The sequence below is a fragment of the Lygodium microphyllum genome, chromosome 13 (genome assembly GCF_053477565.2).
Source record: "Lygodium microphyllum isolate KBCC chromosome 13, Lygodium_microphyllum_v1.1.10, whole genome shotgun sequence".
NCBI classification, from domain to species: domain Eukaryota; kingdom Viridiplantae; phylum Streptophyta; class Polypodiopsida; order Schizaeales; family Lygodiaceae; genus Lygodium; species Lygodium microphyllum.
Genome location: NC_141147.1, coordinates 80943099 through 80963612, shown reverse-complemented (window position 1 = coordinate 80963612; position 20514 = coordinate 80943099). Strand labels below are relative to the sequence as shown.

The 20514-nt window shown below is 41.1% G+C and overlaps 1 protein-coding gene across 3 annotated transcripts in view; it reads right to left on the bottom strand.

Moving 5' to 3' along the window:
• CB5LP (cytochrome B5-like protein) overlaps nt 1-20514 on the bottom strand; it is a 70415-nt gene that overhangs the window by 29546 nt on the left and 20355 nt on the right. For 2 of the 3 annotated variants that reach the window (XR_015692906.1, XM_087691356.1), the window contains exon 3: nt 9300-9380. Coding sequence is in view for 2 of the 3 variants with exons in the window: in XM_087691356.1 (XP_087547482.1) it covers nt 9300-9380 (81 nt within the window). In the remaining variant the exon portion in view is untranslated. The remainder of the gene's footprint in view (nt 1-9299; nt 9381-20514) is intronic. The other variant, XM_087691357.1, reaches the window with a different exon arrangement.

The window sequence follows — 20514 nt, the reverse complement described above, 5'->3', positions numbered from 1 at the left end:
AGACCTTGGCACTTGCTTCAGCCTATAAAGAGCTTTCCACAAGCGAAACACCTTGTCATTCGGGTCAGCAAAAGAAAAGCCAGAAGATTGCTCCACATAGACTTCCTCCTCCAAATGACCGTTCAAAAATGCACTTTTCGTGTCCATCTGATAGATTACTCAACTATGGTGAGCAACGAGCGCAACCAACTCATAGACAATGTCGTGCTTTTGCCTGAAACTTTGCACTACAAGGCGAGCCTTGTATGTCTAAATTACCATCAGAATATCAAGATATTATCCAAGTATATAACTACAAAATCATCTAGATGCTCTCGAAAGATATCGTTCATCATATGTTAAAACATTATAGGAGCATTGATGAGACCGAATGGCATAACAACATACTCGAAGAGACTATACCTTGTGTGGAAGGCTGTATTTCATTCGTCTCCTTCTCTGATCCGTATAAGATTGTAAGCTCCTCGTAGATCAATCTTTGTAAAGATCTTGGTTTTTCCAAGGCATTCCAAGAGCTTTGGTATCAATGGCAAAGGGTATCGATTCTTGAGTGTTATCTTGTTGAGTCCTCGATAATCCACACACATTCAAAGTGATTTGTCTTTCTTCTTCGCAAACAGAATTGGGGCTCCAACAAGAGACTTCAAGTACCTAATGAACCCCTTGGCTAAGTTCTCATCAATATCCTTGCGTAGTTTAGCTAGTTCATCAGGGGATAGCCTGTAGATAGGTCCAAAAGGTGGTCGAGTCCCCCTCATGCAGTTCTATAGCACAATCATATGGTCTGTGCTCAGGCAAGAGATTTGCATTCTTTTTTTCAAAGACATCTTAGAATTCTTAATATTGGCTTGGTAGCTTGATTGACTCATCCTTACTAGATTTTGAGCTAGTATATAATATATCATGTAGGTCGGTCTTTGCCTTGCTGCGTGCATAAAGGCTTTGGCTCCTGGATATACCGACCATCCTTGATTTTCACAATGTGTAATCTTTTGCTTAACCCAATTAATTTTTGGGTTGTGTTTCTTTAGCCAAGACATCCCAAGGATGATTGGATTCATGGAACTAGATATAACATTAAAGCATACAGGAGATTTGGGACCTCCAAGAGTTACCACGAGTGGTCGGGTTTCCTTGGTAATATCTCCATATGCTAGAGGTCTTCATCCACAACTTCAGCTAGTGCAAGATTGGTCTTTTGGAGTATTGGAATTTGGTATCCATTCACAAAGTCATCATCAATGAAACATGCGGAGGCCTTGAAGTCAACCTAGGCTTTGAGGGAAAGGGTCTTTCTCAACAGGATCATCTGGACTATAACAAGAAAAGTTTCCATGGGTATAGTTGGAATCAAGAGATCCTTCCTTATATCAAGGTCCAATTATACAGTCTCATTCACAACTGGACATCCTCATTTTCCTATTCGAGGATGATTGCATCAACTCTTGGGGTTCTTGCCCTCTTATTTGGGCAATTTAGGAGGATATGTCCAAGGTTTCCACAATATAGGCATAGAACCCGGGACTGTAGGTATGGATACAAGATATTAGAATTTCAAGATCTCCCTCGACGAAGATGAACAAGATACAAGACGCTACTAGACAAGATCTCGTAGTACGAGATTACAAGGTGACAAGATAACTGGAGTATAATAAAAGACAAGACAAGACTAGATACCATGACTAGACAAGAACTAGAATTGGAACTTGAAGTTACTTACTTGGAGGTCTCGACTCCTTGAGCTCCCAAGGCTGGCATTGGCAATACTGAGGAGCTCTATGGAAAGCCCCTCCTTTTATACGTGTTGGAGGGCAATTAAAGATCTTCAAGGATGTTTCATGATGACATCGTTGATGATGTAGGCGATGACATGGCATATCTTCTAGAAGATTCTATGATGATATGGCAAGGGTGGATTCACATAGTTGGCTCGAGGATGTCCTGTCAAGGGTGCGTTCGCATGGGATGTGGGTTCATATGGCATGAGCAAGAATTAATGTATACACTCGATCATGGCATGCCCGTGACACTAGCCTCGCCATTGCTCTTACATGGCATTGCCACCACCTTGCTTTCCTTGCTGGGGGTTACCCAACTGGGGTGCGGATGTCTGATTCTTGGATTTTGACTCTGCGTCTCGTACCTTAGACTGACACTCGTCATTATAATGGTCAACCTTTTGACAACAACCTTTTGACAATACCTATTCTTCTTAGGTCTATTTTTAAATCTAGGTTTACAAGTAGATTGAGTGATTTCTTGGGATTCACTAGTCTTGTTTTGATTTGTATTTTTATTCAAGTTTTGTTTGCCCTTGTCTTGTTGCTTCCTTTGAGAAGATAAAGTTAAAGCCCCTTCTTTCGATGACGTGTTATAAAATTGATCAAGCAATTGTGCATAACGCAACAACTAACACTAAAACTCATAAAATGTGGGCATCTCAAGCTGTGTATAACCTACTGCACAAAATGAAAATATTTTCTAGGAAATTTGTTAAGAAATAGGGTAGCCTAATCATCACAGGATTTAGAAGCCCCAATGGTTGAGAACTAAGCGAGGAGACGCCAATACTTAGCCAACTTGACTTTCAAGTCATCCTTGTCGAAGATTTTAGAGTTTTGGAGCCCATGATCCAAATTGATGTGAGTAAGCCTTGCATAAGCTTGACAAATAGTGGAGACATTCTAAGCCTTCCATGAGAGGACGACCTCGTATGAAAAAAGTGCGTGATCAGGTTGGGATACCAAACCTTCACTAAATCCCATAGGTTTTGAGAGTCTAGACACGCCTCATTAAATTGGACCAAATGGTGTTGTTTGGCCCATCTAAAATGAGTCTTGTCATTAAAAGTATGCTTGGCGGATAAGAAGCTAGAGCTATGAGATGTCCATGAAGATGGATAGGTGGGGTAAGGTAGAGGATAGGTTGGTGATAGTATTGGTGGATAAGGAGGTAATGGTGAATAGGCAAAAATAGGCTGTTGATGTCCAGTAAGTGCCGATTGCTACGGAGGTACAGAAAGGGACATATGTCCATACAACACTGTAGGTGGAGATGGAGATGGAGGCACTAGGACATAATAGGCCTATCCAAATGTTGGCTGGGGCACAACATAATGACCAGATGGTCTACTAGGTAATGCTATAGGGGCAAACTATGGTACCAAACGATCCACACTCGAGTATGTCTAGAATGTACTCACAGAGGGATAACCTGAAAGTGTGTGTGTCGAAGTTCGAGCCTCTGCCACTGGTACACTACCTAGAAATTGATATGTTGAGATCCTAAAGGCTATGTCTAAGTGTACAGAATCCCTCGGTGTGATATGTGGTAGATAATGTGGTGCACTTAATGGAAGTGGAAATAAAGGTGCAACAAAACATGAGGGAAGAATAGGTAGGAGCCAAATGAATTAGTTATGGATGTTGTTGTGGGAAACATGATTGGTTCCTTTTGTCCATTAAATGCATTAGATAAAGATGCACCTATACAAATTGACCATGAGAAATAAAATCATTTGAAGAAAAAGGAAGGGAAGCAATACTTATAAGATCTTTTTTCAACTTCTTACCTAGTTTTGAGTTCATAAAGAAATACATGTTGTCCTCATTACTAAAAAACCAAAGGTTGTTTTAAAGAGTCCCAGCTTGACAAGCATCCCCCAATCCAACAATTGGCATAGAATCTGACATAATAAGATTCATACCTAGCTTTGATACCATGCAAAGAAATTCTCTAAATGTAGAAAACACAAAACCAATCGTATGACAAAGCATGAATTAATAAACACAAAACACATCTAGAGTTAGGGTAACTCAAAGACAATGAACACAATGAATAATAAAGTAAATGACTATTGAATGTACGATGCGCATGCATCAAACACACTACGTAGTTAATACTCAACCTCGAACTCTCGTATCTCAGGGATTAAGGCAAAGGTTATCAGCTGGAGAGTATATCATACTCCGAAACAGTTCCCAAAACAGCAAGACAGCCTCCTTGTATTAAACACTAGCGAACACAATCAAAGAGGCTAGATCTAATGCAAACAAGCAATACAAGAGAGAGAAAAACAAAAATGCAAGTACTTGAGGAGAGAGAACACTAGTGACTATGCATAACAGGTAAAGACAAGTTGATTGTGCTAGGTGACACGTGGAAATTGATGGCGGAAGTGCAAATGCTGATGGTTACAGCTTGAGGAGAGAGATTGATTGCAAACACAAGCAGAATGATGATAGCGACAACTCCTACTGATGGCGACTGGATGCAGATGATGGCGATAGGCCTTGGTAGCAGTATATGCAAGTTCCCTGATAATGGTAACAACTCTAAGAGGTAGGTGACAAGTAAAGAGGTTGGAATCAAACACCAAATAATAGCAAACTGCGAGGGAAGGCTCTGACAACGATATCCTCCACAAACAGGCGTGGGCAGCAAAGATATGGCTCATGAAACCTGCAAAAATGAGATTAAGGGAGTGTTGTGGACTATATGCCTATTTATAGAAAGTTTGGGATACAAAAATTAGGGTTTTGCGTGTGGGACACAGAAACTAACTAGAATCGCGTTTCTTTTTAAAATAAGAAGATTTGCTCATTAATTGAGCGTACTTTGGGGCTGTTTAAGTCAGGCTCATGCAAATTTAGCTCAACACCACCTCACCTTTTGGGCCATAGAGATTATTCTACATCGCCTATTAAATTTTTATGCTCAAGGCAATAAGACGCATTCAATGCGCACTAAGTCTTTACAAACAAAAGGAGCATCTAAGATCTCATCAAGCCCTATGACCTCTTGGGGACCACTACGATATGCTACAAAGGTTTTCCCCACCCATTTTCACGTGTAGTGTCTTTCTTGGCCACTGGTTCTACAGTCCGCTCCACCAAGAGACCATGGTTGTTGGGTATCATCTTGTTAGTCTGCTCCATTGAGAGATAGTGGTTGTTTAACTCCTTCCTCTTCTTTGGCTCCACGGTCCATTTCATTGAGAGACTGTGGTTGTTGTCCACCCATGGCTTCACAAGAGCTTCCTATTTCCTTACTTCCCTTATATTGCTCCACAGACACTGCCTCCAATACAGGCATCGAAGAGATTTTGTGTGATACACCTCCCTCCACTCCCTCCTCTACTCAGGTTTGAGAGGCCATCTCTAGGAGCTGCCTACTATTCCATTGGAGCCCCAAATACCTTCTTCGGCACTACCAATAGCACTTTCTTCGTCATCTGACTCTTTGGAGGCCATCATCCATGAATTTGTTGATTCCCTCTCTCATATAAAGGGGGACTCATCTTTCTTCTACTTTCAAGGAAGATCCCATTTCTTCAGTTTCAAAGGGGGCCCCTACTCATCCTACGGTTCTTCACACCCCTTGTGGACAACCCTATACCATCTTGGGATGGTTGACATCTCCATGTCATCTTACCCATGGATTCCTCACCCATTGATTTCCCTTCATACCCACCATCTACAAGTTTTTCTTAGTCGGGGCTTTGAAAGTTTTAGCTGTGGCTTGGTGGCTAGGTCTTTGTATATCTTTCAACATGGAGCCACATAGCTTTTGGCTCCTCTCCTAACGTTGAGTTTCAAGTACTATCAACTCATCATGTCTACTGTTCTTCACTAGGTTAAAATTTGATATTCTTTTCTTTCTCACTCCTCGTTTCCGGTACTATTAGCTCATCGAGTCATCATGTCTACCATTCTTCACTATAGGTCATCTCACATGTCGGGGGGGGAGGGGGGTGTTATTTGAGAAACCAAGTCATTTAGTATATTTCTTCTCCTTCATTCCTATTTTGGTTTCAATTTATAACCCCAAAACAGCTTTATTTGGAACAGTAGTTAGTGGCAAGTGCTAGGGCGCCACTGAGAGACTTAATTGGGCACCACTCGAGACAATTTGTGCCTATAAATACAGTAGGAACTTCCCTCGTTCTTCATCCCACACATTGATTTCTTTTGAGACTCTGCCTCTTCCATATTCTTCTCTCCTTTCTCCATCCTCTCCATTGTTGTTCACACCCTATGAGGAGGACATTCTAGTTCATGGCTTCTGCATCCATCTCCACCATGCATTTTTCAGCCTACATCATTTGGCGTCAGCCCTTCTCATTTGGCATCAAAATCATGCTTACGTTTGCAGCAATTTCAGGCCATCTACAACACGTTACACCCTCTTTATCAGCTCTACATCAGATACCTACGTTTTTGTTTTTTCTTTGCTCTTGAAGAGCTGCCCCTATCTGCAACCACTTACAAGAAGAGATCTTCATAAAATATTTTTGCATTTTCTTCTCCAGCTGGCTGCCCAACGGTTTCCTTGATAGCAGCTATCATCTCGGAGAGATTTCAGCATATCCTTAATCTCTCATAGCTCCTGAGGATTGCGTTTCGTTCCCTCTACAGCTTGCTGTCCTTCACCATTCAGCATTACCTTTGATACCCCACTGCCTAGAGGACTACATTACTTCTCAGAAGTGTTTGTTCACATCCATGCAATCAACCCTTGTAGGGAAGAGAGCATTTCTTGTGCAAACAGCTCTAGTTATAATGTTTGTGGCATTGGTACAATTGTGATCACTGCTACAAATGGATCAGATTCTCAGCTTATCAATGTATTGTTTGTACCTATGATTACTAAAAATCTTCTTTCAATTTCAGCTTTTAATAAGCAAGGCTTTCAAGTCATCTTTGAAGACGACCATGCATTGTCAAAGATACAAAGTTTGATTATGCTCTTCGTTTGTTAGGTGTACAAAGGTCACTTTTTCTTGGATACTTATGACCTCAGTTTTGGATGAGGATGAGCCTACTTCATTTGATGACCCACAATAGGATGTACATTGGTTGCAGGCCATGGAAGAGTTGTACTCCATTGCTACTAATGGTACTTCGAATCTTGTTGAGTTGCCACTTGGCAAAAAGACTATTGGCACTAAATGGGGTTTTAAACTCAAACACAAGGCTGATGGTTTTATTGACAAGTACAAGATACACTTGGTTTGCCACAGGATATGCTCAGAAAAAGGGCATAGCTTTTGAGGAGACTTTTGCTCCTACATCCTACATGAGTACTATTAGATGTGTTATTGCTATGGTTGCCCATCATGGATCGCAAGCTATTAAGCGGATCTTTGATTACTTGCAAGGTACTCAAACACATGTCTTGCTATTTCCCAAGGGGGAGACTTGCAATTAGAGGCTTACAACGAGTCAATTTGGGCTGGAGACTCAAACACTTGGCAGCCTACTAGTAGATATTGTTTCAAGAACAGCAAAGGTCTCAAGAACAATCCAATTACTCCTACTTTATACATTAATAATGAAGGGAGTATGGTTTTTTTACTTTTTCGGGGGGGGGGGGGGGGGGGGGGGGGGGGTGGGGGAGGGGGGTGGTGTGCGGGGGGGGGCGGGGGGGGTGGTGTTTTCGGCGCTCTTGTTGGTCATCATCCTTTATGTAGATGATATGCTACTCACCAAAACTAAAGAGGACAAAATTGCAAATTTTACAACTAAAAGAATAAGTTTGCCATCTTAGATATGGACCTCTTATATTACTATTTGGAAATCTGGTTCACCCAAAATCAGCATGGTATCATCATGTCACAGTCACACTATGTGGAAAAGCTTCTACATACGTTTAGCATGCAAGATTGTAAACCTATGAGTACTTTGATAGAGACAAGGCTAAAGCTTTCTATGCATGATGGTAGTGAGATGATTGATGTTGCAATTTACAACCAGGCCATTGATGCCTTATTTATCTTTGCAACACACGTCCTAGTATACAATTTGTAGTATCTCAAGTGAGTAGGTTTATGCACAGCCCACATACAGTTCACTCGCAAGCTGTTAAGCGGATCTTCAATTACTCGCAAGGTACTCAGACACCTGCCTTGCTATTTCCCAAGGGGGGAGACTTGCAACTCTAGACTTACAACGAGTCAAATTGGGCTGGTGACTCAAACACTTCACAGTCTACTAGTGGATATTGTTGCTTTTTGGGCCATTCATGCATTTCATGGCTTAGTAAGAAACAACCTACACTGGCTACCTCGTCTTGTGAGGCTGAGTACAAGGCAGCCATCACAACAACAGTAGAATGTGTATGACTGCACAAATTGCTAGCTAATCTACAGGTTTTATTGGAGGGTCCTACACCCATTTTCTCAAAGAGTCAAAGTGCTATTGCAATAGTGTGAAATCCCGTGTTTCATGCTCACATGAAACACACTGAGATTCACTACCATTATGTCAAAGAGAGGTCTTATGCAAGAGAGATTAGCTCGATGTATATTCCCACACAAGAAAATGTTGCAGACATTTTCACCAAGGCTTTACCGTGTGAGAATTTTGAGGCTTTCCGCAAGTCCTTGAACTTATTACCCTTTGACAATTGATAATCCTTGTACTTCATCACATTGGCATTGCAAGGGGGTGTTAGAATTTGCCAATTCTGGGCAGCATCCAATGTAATTCATATGGTATGTGGATACTTATTGAAGTGTCAAAGTGTGGTGTATCTTAGGACTTTAAATGTGGTGACACTAGGCCCTAGAGTTAAGTTAATTCAACTCTAGTTAGGGAGTGGAAGGTTGGTTAGGTCAACCTTAGACCTTAGTTATACTTTGTACTTTCATTCTCCCGTTCAATCACTCTTGAGCTAATACACTCTCTTCAGCTCACATTGACTATTGTCTACTGTCTCTTGTCTCTTATCTCCTCCATAGCCAGCCAGTTTCTCATACTGTTGCTCTTCCTACATCTTCATACTTCTTCTTCTTTTTATTCTAGTACATTGTCTTCTTCGCCTCCTCATCCTGTCTGGTCAACTTGCATAGATGAGGGATCAAACCCTTCATTGTTAATTTAAATGCTTCTCAATGTAAGCTTAAGTGCTGACCTTCAAATTTTGGGGAGTTTTACATGCTTCTCACTACAAGCTTATGGATGCAGTTTGAGAACTCAAGAGGTTGAGCTAAGTCTGTGGTTTGCATAGTTAGTTCTTCATTGATGAGACATTCAATGGATCAAGTTGTATAGGACAGCAATGTGCTCAAATCAGGTCTATAATATATGACAATACTGCAAGCAACCCCACAAGCGAGAAGTATGACAAAGCAAAGCATGTCTTATAAAGAGGTCTACTTTAACTATTCTCTAATGCAGAAACATTTCCAAGAAGTGTGCCATTTGATGCCTTTTTTAAGTTATAAATATTTTCATGATTTTCAAATCATTTACTAGCTCTGCTAGACTCTAAGAAAGACATGCAGGAAAAAGGTATGCCTTGTTCTTGATGATAATCCAACAATCATTGTGGGTACAATGTTTAGAAACCTCAGCTGCAGTGAAAACCCTTAGAGCATCCTGGAAAACAACAAAAAGATAGGGGGTCAAGATCTCTACAGGACACACAGGTACAAAACACACATAGAATGAAGCCAAAACCAATAAAAGATTTGGCCTACTCGCATATACTTTTCAAGATCAAAACGCAATGACATAATTTGGTTTCAAAGAATCAAAACCTTTTAGATGTTCAAATTCCATTTCAAGACTATAATATCATGGTTGCAAGTCCCAGGTGCCGACTTATGAAACTGGCCTTTAGAAACCAAAAGGGCAGTAATCATAGACTTAATCAGCAAAGCACTTAACCTTCATCATGAAATCAGCAATGATACAATTAATAAAACTAGGACAAAGAAGCTAGAATGCTCCTACTTCAAGAAACAGAACACAAATTGGCCCCAAAGCTTGCACCCCTTGTAGCATTTCTTTAAGATTACTAAGACCTACTCCAACTGGATACAAGAGAAGTTGTAACTGCTCTGAAACTTATGCAGCAGCAATCACTGCCATTGAAGCTCACCACACCACCTCTCTCTCTCCAATAGTGAAGCATGTGCTCACCTGCAATAGGAGTGGTTGCGATGCAGACTTGCCATACCAGCTCTCTCCCAATGATACATCGTGCAGAGGTCATGTGGAGATTGATTTATCAGCATAAGCTACACTATGCCAAGTCCTCTCTCCCTACAATGCCACCTTGCTCATTAGCTCTATTTGTTGTCATGCAGCACACTAACCCTTTTCATCTCATCAGCTATGAGGCCATTCGACACTTCTTTGACAGTCGGTAGCAGACAGCTCAAGAGTTTCAACCACTAGCTGTCCATAACCAACAACTTGTTCATCAATACCCACTCTCAGAAATCAATTATGCACTACCTAATCACTCAGCCACCAGTTGCTCTCACTAACCATGACTCAAGCATCAGATCTAACCGGATCTTCCATAAAAGCATGCAATTTCTGCTCAAACCTGTAAAAACCACCTACAGGCAGTCCAAGACAGCTGCCAACAAAAACGTTGGTGCCTCCTAAGGAGGGATAAGGATACACACAGCCTGCACACAGCAAGTCTATGCTGTCCAAAGCAGCCCACAGCTATCATTAGGACAGCACAACCCTGTCCAAGCCTACACATTCCTGTTTCTGCCTTGATCATGCCTAAAGGATACGAGAAAATTCAAAACAGCCCGTATGTCTCTGCACATGCATTTGTGGGGGAGAGAAAAACTATCCATAAAGATGTTGAAGAAGCTACAACTACTCCAACGCATGACATGACCTTGCCAGAAGCTGTCACGACCAGTCAAAAAGTGACAATCTCTCTTGCCTTTTTGCACACTCATTTTTAACTCACATTTAAAAAGAAACTTTTTCACTTTTAAAGTATTAAGTCACATGACCTTGGCCCAAACTCTGGCCATCTAGCCAGATTTAGTAAACCCTAAATTCTTTATATGTGCACATAAAACCTGCACATTATAATTTAATTAATCTCTGGCTCCTTTAACTAACCTTTGCTACTGATGGACCTACCCATGTCCCACACAACTTACGCAATGCCTTGCTTGCCCAAAGAGCTAGCAGTTAATCACAAGTTAATCCTGAACTTGGAAGAACATAACCTATTGGTATTTTACTCCATCTTGAACCTCAAACAAAATGTGAAAAACATGGCAGTGTTTTACTTTGACCCTTTCTAACCTAGCTAGTTAGCAATGCTTATTGTAGTTCAATTTTGTGACAAGTGAATTTTGAACCTTCCTTAAAGGACCTGCATGGTAAGTTTCTTTTTAGCAGCTTCTCAATGAGAAGGTTGTCATTGCTACATGTGGAGCAATCTGAGTCCCTCTCATGAAGGAACATTCAACTACAAATGAATGTGCTTAGGGTTGAGAGAGAATACATAAACACTATACATGTGCCAAACCCATTAAAGCCCCACTACCTCACTTTGAAAAGGAATATTTCTTTTTTGGGGAGCTTTTACAAATGCAGAGCATGTCACCTAGAATGAACAACTAAGATCCCAAACACCTTGGTTGTACACGGGCAAACTTCATGCAACTAAACCTTTCACTATGACTATCCTCTCCATGTCATAGTTCAATTTTTCAATGGATCGATCTTGAAGCTTCTGTAGGGGGACTACACAGTCAGTCTCTTTTTGGCACCTTGCTTCGATAAGAAGGTTGCTATTGTTACCTGTGGAGCATTCCAAGTACTCCAATACATTTAGCAACTTAATGCACCAAATACATGGATTATTGAAAGCAGCACAAAAGAGTTTAGGGTTGGCAAACAGTACACAAACATTGTATAGGTCCCAAATTGACCAAAGTTCCCCCTATTTAGAAAGTTGAAACCCATTAATTAACTACATTTCTTTTCATTAACTCATTCAAGTTTCACACTTACAACCCCAAGAAGGGCTAGGCGCCCACATTTTGAGGCATTACTCTACACTCTCTCTGCCTATAATATAAATAGGGCACTGACTCCCCCCATTCTGGCACACATTCATTCATTCTCTCCCACACTTTCAATTATCTTCTCTCCATCAAATTGATTTCTCCTTCTCCCTCTACTTGGCGCCTGGTGGATGCTGCTCATAGAAATAGCTCAAGTGTTGCCATTTGGAGCTGTCTGGCTGTCACCCTCTATTCCTGGAGCTGTCGCCACCATCAGCTGGCTGTCGCCCAGCCTGCCACACTGCTCGAGACTATTGCCCACCTGCATCCACATCATCTATGTCTGCGTTTGCATCTTCTGGTGCAGCCCACTACTGTGTTCACTGTCTCAACAAGCTGGTCTGCTCCTAGAGCTGCCATTTTCCACATCAGCATCTGTGTTTTTCTGCTCAGCCCCTTTCTGGCATCTGTCTTGGCTCTGACAAGCAGTCTATTGCCCCAACATGCTGCATTTTGCAGCTGGAAGGCCCTCTACTGCTGCATTTTGTAAAGAAACCAAGGAGATAGAGATGGACAAAGACTAGGCCATAAGGGTAGCAGCCACGCTCCCTGCTCAATCCATTACCTTCCACACAGTTAGTAGTCAGTACAACACACACACATACAAAGATCAAGTAACCTAGGTGTAACCATGGTTAAGTTAGTATGACTTAACCTTATTCAACTAAGGTAGACAACTGAACCAAGGACTATGAGCTTGACTCTCAACACTCCCCCTCAAGCTCAAGTGTGGTACTTCACTCTAAGTAGCTCTCTGAAATGCACGAACTTGTCTTTACCCAATGACTTGGTAAAGATATCTGCAACTTAGTCTTCTATCCTCACATGGACCAAATCAATGTCACCTACAATCACTTTTTCTCTGATAAAGTGATAGCGTACCTCAATGTGCTTAGTCCTAGCATGATAGATAGGATTACTGGCTAGGAGCACACTACTTATGTTATCACAATAGAGTGTGACAAGCCCAACTTCCTCCATGCCCAAATCATCAAGAAGCTTGAGCCATGTTGCCTCACATGCAAACAGTGCAGCACCTCTATACTCTGCCTCAGTACTAGAGAGTGCAACTGTAGGTTGCTTCTTACTACTCTAGCTGACCATACTACTATCAAGGGAAAATGCATACCCACTAGTAGATCTCCTATCATAGGTACTTCCTGCCCAATCAGCATCTGTATATCCTGTAAGCTCCAAAGGTTTACTATGCTCATAGAATAGACCATAATCTGATGTAGCCTTCACATATCTCAAGATCCTCCTCATTGCATCCAAGTGAGGCTTCATAGGCTTCTGCATAAATTAGCTAATTAGTCCAACTGAATAGCTAAGATCTGGTCTAGTAATGGTAAGGTAAATCAAGCTACCCACCATTTGTCTATACATAGTGGCATTCTCAATCTCATGTCCAACATTTGCAAATAGCTTAACATTTTGCTCCAATGGAGTGCTCAAAGACTTGCAATCCAACATTCCATACTTGGTTAACATGTCTTGTGCATACTGCTTTTGCAACAACAAAGTACCATGAGGTGTAGAGACAATCTCAATCCCAAGGAAATACTTCAGTTCACCCAAATCTTAACCTGAAATTCAACATGTAAAATTTCCTTGATCTCTCCAATTCCTGTGACATCATCACCTGTAATAATCAAGTCATCCATGTAGATGACTAATATCACATAACTAGCCCTTGTCTTCTTTGTTAATAGGCTATGATCAGCCTTTCCCATAGTCAAACCAAGTTTCTGTAAGCATGCACTTATCTTAGCATTCCAAGCTTTAGATGCCTGCTTCAACCCATACAATGCTTTCTTCAATCTACACACACATGTAGGAAAATCTAGATGTACATAGCCCTCGGATTGATCCATGTATACTTCCCCAACCAAATCACCATTGAGAAAACCATTCTTCTCATCCATCCGATACATACTCCATCCTCTAGATGCTGCCAATGCAATCACTGTTCTCACGGTTGCCATTTTAGCAACGGGACCGAATGTCTCCTCATAATCAAGACCATATTGTTGTGCATACCCTTTTGCCACGAGCCTTGCCTTGTATCTTTTCAATACACCATCTGATTTGCACTTCACCTTGTATACCCATTTGCAACCAATAGGCATTTTGCCTTCAGGCAAATCAACCAAATCCCAAGTGTCATTTTCACCCAAAGCTGAATATTCCTCATCCATTGCCTTACACCAATGATCATCCAAAATAGATTCAAAAAACTTTGCGGGTTCCTTGAAGCTAGTGACTTTTGCCATATATGAATAGTGCCTCACTGTGTAGCCACTATATGTAAGCCTATCCACAGGCTTCCTGACTCTTTCTAATCTCCTCAACTGAGGTGCAGTATGAGACTCTCCTCTTTCATGAGGTGGTACGTATCTATGTCTCACACCAGGAGTCACAATTGATGGAATATCAAACTCACTATCCAAGCTATCAGTGCCAAGTGAATCATAACTGGCCTTGTAACATCATCAAGTTTGCCTTTGTCTTTATCCACATTTCTCCCCCTCACTGACATACCTGTGTCAGTGGACAAAGATGCGGAAGTTCTCAATCTACCTGAACGGATGTAGTAGCATCTTTAGAAAGCCCAGAAATTTCTGCACTCTCATTTGTACCTGCATGTACATAAGTCTCTTGACAAACATCATCATCATTCATCAAGATGGTCTTTTTCTCATGCCATGATTTCAATTCATCAAATACTACATCTCTTGAGACCAATGTCTCATAAGTAGAAGGATTATAGTATTTGTACGCTTTCCTATCTTGTGCATACCCAATAAAGATGGTCTTTGCTGCCTTTGGATCAAGCTTCTTCCTCTTTTCATCTGAAACATGTACATATGTCAAACATCCAAAGACCTTAAGATGGCTAATGTCCGGCTTTATCCCATAAAGCCTCTCATGAAGAGTCACCTCATGTATCCCTGCTATTGGTGTACGATTCATGACATACACAGCAATCATTACAGTCTCTGCCCAATATGCATTTGGTGTGCTCTTCTCATTCAACATGGCTCTAGCCGATTCCATGATCACCCTGTTTTTTCTTTCTGCCACACCATTTTGTTGTGGTGTGTACCTGCATGTCAATTGCCTTTTTACCCCATGGGCTGCCAAGAAGTGATTAAAGTCTTTAGAGACACATTCTCCACCACTATCAAATCTCAAGCATGAGATGTAGCAAGCCAATTCTTTCTCCACGTCTCTTAAAGTCCTAAAAAGCATCCGTGACATCACTCTTGTCCTTCAGCACATACAACCATGTGTACCTACTATAGTCATCTATGAATGACACATAGTAATGTGATTCCCCAAGAGATGCATTTTGTGAGGGTCCCCATACATCAGAATGTACAAGCTGTAATGGTCTAGTAGTAGTGCTTACATGCCTCATAAATGGAAGCCTTGATTGCTTCCCAAATTGACAAACTGACATACATCTCCTAATTCCACATGCTTGAACTTAGAGAGTCCAATTACAACTTGCTTATGTTGCATATTCTTCAGCTTTTGAGCATTTACATGACCAATCCTTTTATGCCATATCTCAATATCCCTTATTGCAACATTGTCATGTGAGTACATAGCAGCATTCAATGCTGGAATTATTGTATCCAATGTAAACATCCTGCCATTTCTTTTGCCTTTAGCAATGAGTTTGCATCCTTGACCATACTCTTCAATGTAGCATCTATCTCTATTGAATCTAACTTGCAAATTCTATTCGGCCATTTGTTCCACAAACAGCAAGTTTTTCGTTATGGAGGGTACATGTAACACATCATAGAGACTCTTTTTCCTGTCACCATGCATCATCAAGGGAACAGCACCTATATGCATAATGTCATGCTACGTATCATCCCCTGTGCAAACATATCCATGAGCACCTTTTACCAATGTGTCAAACCACTCTCCATGAGGAGTCATGTGGTTAGATGTCCCTAAGTCGATATACCATACATCATCTGCTTTGCCTTGTGTAGGCAACCCTTTCTTCACATGTTGCATAGCAAACAACCTGTCATCCTCTTGTATACCACTAGAAGAAGTATAATTACCATGTTGCCTCCCTCTTGCTCTCTGATCATTCTGCTTCTTGTAGCAATCCTTACCTACATGCTCGTATTTGCCACAGAAATGACAATCCTTATTTGCATTTGATTGCTATCCATGACTCAATTGGGGCTGCTGCCAAGTGCCTTTTCCTCTAGATGAGTAACCCCTCTTCCACGAGCATTTGAGGCACCTCTATTTGCTTGAGACAACCTATTTTGCCATCCAGTACTTTGCTGTCCACGGGCTGCATATGCATTTCTAGCACCTCTTCCTCGAAAGTTTGACCTTCTCTTCCACCTCTACCCCTTTGATTTGAGTAGAAGACACTATCCCTGCTGTTTCTAGACCCACTGAAACTTGTATTGAGTCCAAGTTTCACTTCTTCATGCAATAGAAATGCCACAAGTTCATCAAAGTCACGCTGCTCTCCTGAGCGTTTGGTGAAGTACAATTTGCAATTTGCATAGCTTTTGTGTCTGACACACATAAGGACAGCCAATGCAAGACCTTGCTCGCCTTTTCCAACCATGTCCTATGTGCCTTTAATTGATCCTGTATTGGAGGTCTATCCTCTGGTAGCTTGGGCTCATCTTCAAGACTTGTGACTAGGTCCCAATAGCCTCTTCCAATTAAGAAATTAGACATCCTAAATTTCTATAGAACAAAATTATTGTAGTCCAGCTTCTCACGACTATCTGAGTGATAGTGTCATTCTCTCCTGTGTTTGTCATTCCAAAGTCTTCAACTTTGCAAAGCAAGTTTTAATGTAGAGAGTCAATTTTCCAAAATGCCAGCACGCAATGTACTTCAATGACCTATAGTGCAACTAGTTTTTACTGAAAATTTGCAGCAATGACCATTATTGCATTCTCATCCAATATATGTCTTTTGTTCCCATTCAACTGCAATTAGAATGTCTCCACCAAACCCATTCCTTTTTAGCACAGTAATATGCTTGCAATTGAAGCCTATTTGTTCCAATGAAACATCAAATACTTCTGGCATTTACTTACATCAAGCTCCTCAAGTTGAGGGTAAACCTTTTTTGAAATCTGATAGATGGAATAGTCTGTGATTCCACTTAATGTACCTCCTGAATAGCAACTCCAATGCTTCTGTGTAGTTCACTAGTGAACCAAACAACCTTTACAATCTCAATAACTTCAAGTATTCAGGGCTTGCAACCAGAAGACTGTGTCCATTAGAGGAGCTGAAAACCTTTTTGTAGAGATAGCATCAATATCTTTGATTGGATTTGGAGCATTTTTAGCAATGTAAACTTACATTTTTTTTGTTCTTTTCTATTGTTTCTTGTGCAGTTGCAGCCAATGCTACTTTTGCTTTCTCTGCTTGCTCTTTTAACTGTTCTGTGGTATCTCTTAACACACTAATCAACTGATTTGTCTCCTTGCTGGCGAGCCTTGTGTTGATAGTGAAGACTAAACAGTCAGTGATTCCATTCTGTTGGCAAAGCAACTCTAACCACAGAAATCAATTACTCAGATGTCACAGGCTTGGTCTACCTACTATATTCTAATGGGTTATGTGATTAATTATGGCTTTGAAACTACAGCCAGATCCGTCAGCCTGGGTAGCATACAGACAACCAGGGCACTTACTCTTTTTTTTTTAATTCTTCACGGGGTTCGTCCCAACACATTCAATGCATCGAGTACAGACCTCAGTTCAGACTTGAGGTGTCGTGCAATCACTATTTGAACTTATCCAGCATAAAGATCGTCACTTTTATTGGAACCTTTGACGTGTGCATCATTCAACAGCCATCACAGCAGCGTTGAAGCGCTCAGACAGGCATTAGACAACTGGTCCCTGCGGGTGGTACAGTGTACCTTTTGTATTGTATAGCCTCCACTACGCTTCATCTAGACTCCATTGGGGCACCTCCCTTTCAATCAGGCGGCTGAAGACGGCAAAAGACACACCAGACGCCAGCATGTTGCAGAAGATTTATGAGGCATTGAACATCTACCAATTAAGCACAAGAGCTCCCGGGGGCCGAGAGCTTGTAGACGTGTTATGTGCTGCATCAAGCATGAAATGTTACAACGACTGGTTTCGAGTTTTCTCACGTCACATCTGCTGCCAGTCATCCAAACTAGGAGATCCAAAAACAAAGTCGTCTTCTAGAGCAGAACCTTCATATAAGACTATCTGTGGCAACTTCAGTAGCTCACACAGAGCTAGCTTGAGTGTATTTTTAGAAGAAGACAATAACCTACTCTGATACCATGTAAAGAAACCAGGGAGATAGAGATGGACAAAGATTGGGCCATAAGGGTAGTAGCCATGCTCCCTGCTACATCCATTATCTTCCATACAGTTAACAGTCAGTACAACACACACGCATACAAAGATCAAGTAACCTTGGTGTAACCATGGTTAAGTCAGTATGACTTAACCTTATTCAACTAAGGTAGACAACTAAACCAAGGACTATGAGCTTGACTCTCAACACATTTTTCCCCAAGGAGGAGGCCGCCATGTTGGACCTCTCGCTCTAGAGCTCTTGGTTGCTAGTCATCATCTTCTCCTCACTTTGACTCCCTCTACAATTGTTCTTCACCATTCAACATTTAGCTTCAATATCCTGTTGCCCGGAGGACTGCATTTGGCTCCCTTCATTGTGAAAATTTCCTACAAGTACTGCCGCTTGATCAGCCAAGACAATGCAATCATCTCTGAGCTTTGCTCCATTGTATTAGCTTGATTTATTCAACATGATTTAGTTTTCGTCATTCATCTTCTTCTTCTTCTGAGTTTGTGAGTTTTCTTCTCTTAGTGTTTGTCGTACACTATGTTTCTCCCCGCAAACACTACTATCTCTCTGATATGGTATGAGTGCATACCATCCCATCACTTTTCTTGACATGGTATCAAAGCATACCATCACTTTTCTTGGCATGCTATCAAAGTAGAGTTGCTCAAAGAGCTAAAGATCCTCTTCATTGGAGAAGGCAAACAAAGGTTGTGGATTTGGCATCATTGTCAGTTTTCTCTATTTCTACTACATCATTGGGAGATACTCTTATCTTCTTTAATCTTCCAATCTGCAATTTTGTAGTTCACTCCACCAAGAGGCAATGACTATTCGGTACCGTCTCCTCATCAGTCCGCTCCTTTGAGACTCATCTCAACAAACTAGTATCAGAGCATCACCTAAGGTGTGAGTGCTTCCTGAAGTCAGTAAGGGTCAGTCTCAGCTCCTGCATGCGAAGAAACATCGAGTCATTTTTTGCTCAAGCAAGTCTGGTGACAGCTCCCAAGTCTCGTTTTGTGCAAGTAATAATGTTTCAGGCTCATTTTTTGCTCAGACAGGTCAAGTACAGCCTTTCCAAGTCAGCATAGGTCAGGCCATCACTTTTCAGACACGTGAGTACTAGGCAGGCAGGCAACACATCAGTTTTGACTAGGCAACAATGTTTCCAAGCAGGCGACATGTCAACTTGGTCAGGCGCAGGCAGCATAGGTCAATGGCTGTTTTTCGTCACATTTTGGGTAGTTTTCATCAAAAAATTTTTAATTTCTGCAAGCAAACCCCCTGCTCACTGATGGGGTTTGCATATGTAAGCACAGTTCTCAGATTTGTGCCCAAAACTTTGGGGCTTTTCCCAAATTTGATGCTATTCATGCATAGCAATGACATTTGGCCCGGAAATTGCAAAAATTGTGCACATTGGTTTTGAAAATTTTGGGGCTTTCATGCATCAATGAAATTTTGCTCGACTAAGCCGAATTTACTAACATCGGTGCACATTTGAACCCAAGAAATTTAGGGCTTTCGCAAAATTTTGCTAAATTTGTCAGTTTTATGTCTCGGGTACACATATTAATGCAATTGGGGCAGATTGGTCAGTGAAATTTTGGAGCTTTTGTTGAAATTTGTGGATTTTGGAAAAATTAATGTGTGAAACACTTTGGGGACAATGCTGAAGCAATCTTGCTGTTGTAAGCAAGTGCTTTTGGGCGCATATGTATGTAGTACACATGTTAGGCAGCTCCTATTGAGTTGATGTATTGCTGAATATTCATGGTGCAATAGTTTTAGTTATCATTTGCAGATCTAGGATTCTTGCAAATGTATTTTTGGTGATATTGCTAAAGTGGGAGTCACCTTGCAAAGATGTGCGAATGGAATGTATGCTGAAATCTCAATTATATTGAGAAAGTCATTCTTTCTACTGTTGTACGTGTATTTGGATCAAATCTTGCTCTTATTTCCTGAAATTTTGGGCTAAAATTAGCTGAATATTCAGCCTGTTATTTATTGTCATAAAATACAGCATTGGTACTTCGCACTTTGCTGAACAATGGCCACTAATGCTTCTATCAGCAATGACACTAAATCCCTTCTTGAAATCAAGAGGTTTGATGGCATTGGTTTTAATCTGTGGAAGGACAGGATGCAAGGCATTTTGTTTCTCAAGGATTGTGATGATGCTCTCTTGGAAACCAAGCCTGCAGCTATGATAGATGAGGATTGGGCTAGACTCAACAAGAAGGCCATTGCACACATTAAAATGGTTGCATTTGATGATGTACTTACAGTCATTAAGCGTCTTGATACGGCTTATGCC